The sequence below is a fragment of the Chiloscyllium plagiosum genome, chromosome 51, assembly GCF_004010195.1.
Source record: "Chiloscyllium plagiosum isolate BGI_BamShark_2017 chromosome 51, ASM401019v2, whole genome shotgun sequence".
Classification (NCBI taxonomy): domain Eukaryota; kingdom Metazoa; phylum Chordata; class Chondrichthyes; order Orectolobiformes; family Hemiscylliidae; genus Chiloscyllium; species Chiloscyllium plagiosum.
In genome coordinates this window covers 1,480,321-1,486,727 of record NC_057760.1, presented here as the reverse complement: position 1 = coordinate 1,486,727, position 6,407 = coordinate 1,480,321, and the positions used below count along the sequence as shown (strand labels likewise).

The 6,407-nt window shown below is 54.1% G+C and overlaps 1 protein-coding gene across 1 annotated transcript in view; it reads left to right on the top strand.

The window, feature by feature from the left end:
* Nucleotides 1-5,666, top strand: part of LOC122544756 (one cut domain family member 3-like) — a 9,074-nt gene extending 3,408 nt beyond the window's left edge. The window contains exon 2 of the mRNA XM_043684080.1: nt 5,371-5,666. Within this exon, the coding sequence (XP_043540015.1) occupies nt 5,371-5,666 (296 nt within the window). The remainder of the gene's footprint in view (nt 1-5,370) is intronic.
* Nucleotides 5,667-6,407: the final 741 nt, after the last annotated feature.

Genomic DNA, 6,407 nt, shown 5'->3' with positions numbered 1-6,407 from the left:
GGCCAATCCACCCTAACCTGCACGTCCCTGGGCACTATGGGACAATTTAGCATGGCCAATCCACCCTAACCTGCACATCCCTGGGCACTACGGGACAATTTAGCATGGCCAATCCACCCTAACCTGCACATCCCTGGACACTACGGGACAATTTAGCATGGCCAATCCACCGTAACCTGCACATACCCTGGGGCACTATGGGACAATGTAACACGGCCGATCCACCCTAACCTGTACACCCCTGGACACTACGGGACAATTTAGCATGGCCAATCCACCCTAACCTGCACATCCCTGGGGCACTATGGGACAATGTAACACGGCTGATCCACCCTAACCTGCACATCCCTGGGCAGTATGGGACAATGTAACACGGCTGATCCACCCTAACCTGCACGTCTTTGGACTGTGGGAATAAACCAGAGCACCCGGAGGAAACCCACGCAGACACGGTGGAGGAGGGGGAAGAACGTGCAGACTGACTGTGTGGAGTTTGCACATTCTCCCCCTGTCTGCGTGGGTTTCCTCCGGGTGCTCCCACAGTCCAAAAATGTGCAGGTCAGGTGAATTGGCCATGCTAAATTGCCCGTAGTGTTAGGTGCAGGGTTAAACATAGGGAAATGGGTCTGGATGGGTGCACTTAGGTAGGTTGGTGTGGACTTAGTGTGGAAACAGACCCTTCAGCCCAACAAGTAATCTAATCTAAACTCCACACAGTCTGTCCTGAGGCTGGATTGAACCGGGGTGCCTGGTGCTGTGAGGCAGCAGTGCTAACCACTGAACCACCGTGCTGCCCATAATAGCAACGTCAGGAGTGGGATTGCTAAATTCTTTGTTAAGTTGGGTTCCTATCGATAGGCAAGCTGGGGAAGGGGAGTCCTGTTTTATTTTAAAGAGGTGTCTTGGGTAAATAAAGACATGAATTGATGAATAATCTCACTGACGAGTGACAGAGAGAGAGAGAGAAAGAGAGAACTGCAGAGCACAGACCATTTGTGTCAGAATTGTAAGACACTTGGGCCCATATCCCTCCAAATCCTTCCTATTCATGTCCCCATCCACCTTTTAAATGCTGTCATTGTACCAGCCTCCACCACTTCCTCTGGCAGCTCATTCCACACACGTACCACCCTCTGCGTGAAAAAGTTGCCCCTCAGATCCCTTTCCCCTCTCACCCTAAACCTATGCCCCTCTAGTTCTGGCCTCCCCCACCCCGAGGGAAAAGACCTTGTCTATTTATCCCATCCATGTCCCCTCGTGATTTTATAAACCTCTATAAGGTCACCCCTGAGCCTCCGACGCTCCAGGGAAAACAGCCCCAGCCGCTCCCCGTAGCTCAAACTCCGGTAACGTTTGTAAATCGTTGCGAGTAAGTTCGAGACGTTGGTTAATCGTGCTGAAGAAGGGAATAAGGTGAATTTTCATCTGCGTTAGGTTCAGGTGGGACGGGTGGGGGGGGGAAGGCGAACTTGAGTCCCAGTTTTTGGAGTTTGGATTAATCAGGGTGGTTCAGCCAGAGAGAAACTATCGATTTTGACACAAGGCCGTTGTTTCATCACACCTTTCCAAGGAACAGAAATGGTTGCAATTTGATGGCCAGGGAGTGGGAGGGGAGGTGAGTTGGCAGCGTCTGAATAATTTTGCAGATTTAAAACGTTTCCTCTCAGTGGCCTTCACCACAACAGGAACCCATTGATTTATCAATTCGTTAATGTGTAGAGAGCTTCCAGCTCTTTCCACACGTTGGCTTCCGATGATAACACAGCCAGTTAAATTTTACTTGAATATAAAACACATTCGGAGAAGCATTTGGATGCACGAGGGAGAGTCAGCATGGGCTGGAGCATTTTGAGGTCGCGCCACGCAAATTTGATTGAGTTTTCCAAAGTGTCCCTGCCGCGTGCACGGTAACAGGCCATTCAGCCCATCGGGCCGACACAAGCCCGCCGAAGAGCATCACATGCACTCTTGCCCCCGATAAAGCCGGCATTTCCCACGGCCGATCCACCCTAACCTGCACATCCCTGGGCACTACGGGACAATTTAGCATGGCCAACGCCGCGTGCACGGTAACAGGCCATTCAGCCCATCGGGCCGACACAAGCCCGCCGAAGAGCATCACATGCACTCTTCCCCCCGATAAAGCCGGCATTTCCCACGGCCGATCCACCCTAACCTACACTTCCCTGGGCACTACGGGACAATTTAGCATGGCCAATCCACCCTAACCTGCACATCCCTGGGCACTACGGGACAATTTAGCATGGCCAATCCACCCTAACCTGCACATCCCTGGGGCACTACGGGACAATTTAGCATGGCCAATCCACCCTAACCTGCACATCCCTGGGCACCATGGGGTACTTTCTCACAGCCAATCCACGGGAGGACGGTATCGAAGTTTATAAAATTAATGGGAGGCAGGGAAACAGTCATGAGTGGAATTCTTTATCCCCGAGTGGAAATGCCAAATCAGGCGAGGAGTGTAAGTTCAAAGGAGGTGCCTGTTGCTGCCTGGGAGATGATAGGAGCAGAAATTAATGCAAAATTTAGTAGGCATCTGGACAGACATGTGAACTCGGAATAGAGGGTTGTGTGCAGATGGCTTCAGTAGAATGGCGTCACAGCCAGCACAGAGATGATGGGCCAAAGGGCCTGTTCCTGTGCTGCACTGTCCAATGCTGGATGGTAACACACTCTGGGACAGTGGGGTCGAAGATTCACGGGTTTCTCACAACAAGGATTTCAGCTCAAAGTTTCAAACTGGGGGTCAGTGCTGAGGGAGTGGGCACTGTCGGAGGGTCAGTGCTGAGGGAGCGGGCAGTCGGAGGGTCAGTGCTGAGGGAGTGGGAGCTGTCAGAGGGTCAGCGTTGAGGGAGCGGGCAGTCGGAGGGTCAGTGCTGAGGGAGCGGGCACTGTTGGAGGGTCAGTGCTGAGGGAGTGGGTATTGTCGGAGGGTCAGTGCTAAGGGAGCGGGCACTGTCGGAGGGTCAGTGCTAAGGGAGCGGGCACTGTCGGAGGGTCAGTGCTGAGGGAGTGGTCGCTGTTGTAGGGTCAGTGCTGAGGGAGTGGGTATTGTCGGGGGGTCAGTGCTGACGGAGTGGGAGCTGTCGGAGGGTCAGTGCTAAGGGAGCGGGCATTGTCGGAGGGTCAGTGCTGAAGGAGCGGGAGCTGTCGGAGGGTCAGTGCTAAGGGAGCGGGCATTGTCGGAGGGTCAGTGCTGAAGGAGCGGGCACTGTTGGAGGGTCAGTGCTAGGGGAGCGGGCATTGTCGGAGGGTCAGTGCTGAAGGAGCGGGCACTGTCGAAGGGTCAGTGCTGAGGGAGTGGGCGCTGTCGGAGGGTCAGCGCTGAGGGAGTGGGCACTGTCGGAGGGTCAGCGCTGAGGGAGCGGGTGTTGTTGGAGGATCAGCGCCGAGGGAGAGGGTGCTGTCGGAGGGTCAGCGCTGAGGGAGTGGGTGTTGTCGGAGGGTCAGCGCTGAGGGAGCGGGTGTTGTTGGAGGGTCAGCGCTGAGGGAGCGGGTGTTGTTGGAGGGCCAGCGCTGAGGGAGCGGATGCTGTCGGAGGATCAGCGCTGAGGGAGATGTCATTAAGGAATGAGGTGGTGTGAAGCAGCGCTAATCTTCAAAATCATTCAGTGTGCCAAATTGTCCAACTCCACAAATGGGGAAAATCTGGGGCGGCTGTAATGCTGGGAACTGGCCAGATGCAGGAAAATGAGGCTGGTCCTGTCTGGGAAACCGGTACAAGTTGGGCCAAAGGGCCTGTTTCCGCGCCCAATGTCGGGTTACACACTCTGGTCACTTGCGGAGTGAATCAAATGTTGCCCCTCGACCGTTCACAGAGGCTCGCGTTCCCATCCTGTGCTTGAGAGTCACGGGACGTGATGTTGGACGACAAGTATGATCATGTGACTGGGCAGCCATGACTGAACCACCCAGAGTGTGCCAACATGCAGTAACGAGTTACCTTCAGTGGCTCATGTATGATCGCAGGGAACGGACTTAGACTCAGAGTCATACAGTACGGAAACAGACCCTTCGGCCCAACCCGTCCATGCCGACCCAGATATCCTAATCTAATCTAGTCCCGTTTGCCAGCACTTGGCCCATCTCCCTCTAAACCCTTCCTATTCATGTCCCCATCCACCTTTTAAATGTTGTCATTGTACCAGCCTCCACCACTTCCTCCGGCAGCTCACTCCACACCCTCTGTGTGAAACATTTACCTCCCATGCCTTTTTAAAGTCTCTCTCTTCTCACTTTAAAAATGTGCCCCTTGTCTTGAAATCCACCCCCCATGCTAGGGAAAGGCAACTCCCATTAACCCTATCGGCACGGTGGCACAGTGGTTAGCACTGCTGCCTCACAGCGCCAGAGACCTGGGTTCAATTCCCGACTGACTGTGTGGAGTTTGCACATTCTCCCCGTGTCTGCGTGGGTTTCCTCCGGGTGCTCCTACAGTCCAAAAATGTGCAGGGTCAGGTGAATTGGCCATACTAAATTGCCCGTAGTGTTAGGTAAGGGGTAAATGTCAGGGTATGGGTGGGTGGCGGGTATGTCTGCGTGGGTTTCCTCCGGGTGCTCCTACAGTCCAAAGATGTGCAGGGTCAGGTGAATTGGCCATACTAAATTGCCCGTAGTGTTAGGTAAGGGGTAAATGTCAGGGTATGGGTGGGTGGCGGGTCGGTGTGGACTTGTTGGGCCAAAGGGCCTGTTTCCACACTGTAATGTAATCTGTAAAAAAAAAAACCCTCATTATTTTATTAACTACTACATGGTTGTCTCTCAGCCTCCTACGCTCCAATAAAAAAAAGTCCCAGCCTATCCAGTCTTTCTTTATCACAAAAACCTTCCATTCCCAGCAACATCCTGGTCAACCTCTTCTGAACCCTCTCCGGTTTAATAATCTCCTTCCTGTAACAGGGCGACTAGAACTGAACACAGTCTCCAGACGAGGCCTCACCAATGTCCTGTACAACCCCAACATGACGTCTCCAACCCCTGTACTCAAAGGTCTGAGCGATGAAGGCAAACAGGTCAAACACCTTAACATCCCCTGTCTACTAGTGAAGCAAACTTCAATGAATTATGTACCTGCACCCCTAGGAGTCTCTGTTATACAACATTACCCAGGGGCCTTCCATTAATTGTATAAGCCCTGCCCTTATTTGTTTCACCAAAATTATCCAGATTGAACTCCGTCTGACATCATTGACCTCCTCAGGCAAAAGGAACAGGTCCATTTTCTTGGTATTGCTCGCTGTGCTCACTCAGAATTTGGCGTTCTTGCAAAAGGTCCTGAAAGGTATCGTTAGCGTGCGTCTGTCAGCCATCACTCCTTCACTAAAAACAGATCTCCCCTCTTCACAGCCTGCAGGAGGAGGGAGCACGGGCAGGGCAGGAGCCAGCGCCAACACCCGTCCAACAGGCCCCGGCTGATCTTCACCGATGTGCAGCGCAGGACCCTGCTCTCCGTCTTCAGGGAGAACCCGCGGCCCAGCAAGGAGAGGCAAGCGGCTATCGCCGGGCAACTAGGCCTCAGGCTTTCCACTGTCGCCAACTTCTTCATGAACTCCCGCCGACGGAGCCTGGACAAGTGGGCGGAGGAGGAGGGCCGGCCCCATCCCACGGGCTCGGCCTTCCGGGGCGCTTATGCCAACTCGTGAGTGCCAGGGGAGGGCCGTTGTTGGGGGGGGGGGGGAAGCGGGGGAGGGCTAAGGGAGCAAACCGAGGTGCCAAAACTGGTTCTGTGTCCCTCAACCCCTCCACCCCCCGTTCTCTCCCAGGGGGCTGTGGGAGTTGGGGGCAGAGGAGGGGTGCAAGGGATTGTGGGTGAGAAACCATGGATGGGCGTGAGGTCAAGTCCCTCCTCCCCGATTCCACCTTCACCCCCAGCCACTGGGAGGGTGGGTTTGAGGGTCGACGGGCTTGTCCGTTCTTGTTTGGGAGGAACACGAGGTGCCAGCGTGGGAGGGGGTGGGTAATGGGGCCTACCATGTAGGAGAGGGCATTCTGGGAGGAAAAGGAAAAGAAAACAGCAAATCTTCAGAGATGACCTTATGCCTGACAATGGTGCGTCCATTTTGACCTTTCTTTGCTGTCTCCTTGTTCCATGGCAGCAGCCATTTTGAGACCTCGCGAGAGGCGGCCATTTTGAGAACTCGGATAGGGGCAGCCATTTTGTGAGCCCCATCACCCCGCCTCTCCAAAGCTCTCGCTGCGCGGGGACAAGAAATAATCAGGCCTCCTGCCGGCTGTTTGAGGAAACATCAAGGACACAAGGGGAGTTTTCTTTGAATGTCCCCGCTTGTCGAGAGAGTGCCCAACACCGCCATTTCTCAGCCCCGGGCTCCAAAACAAAAACTTCTAAGACGGAATCGACAAAATGGCCGCATTTTGAGGTCTCT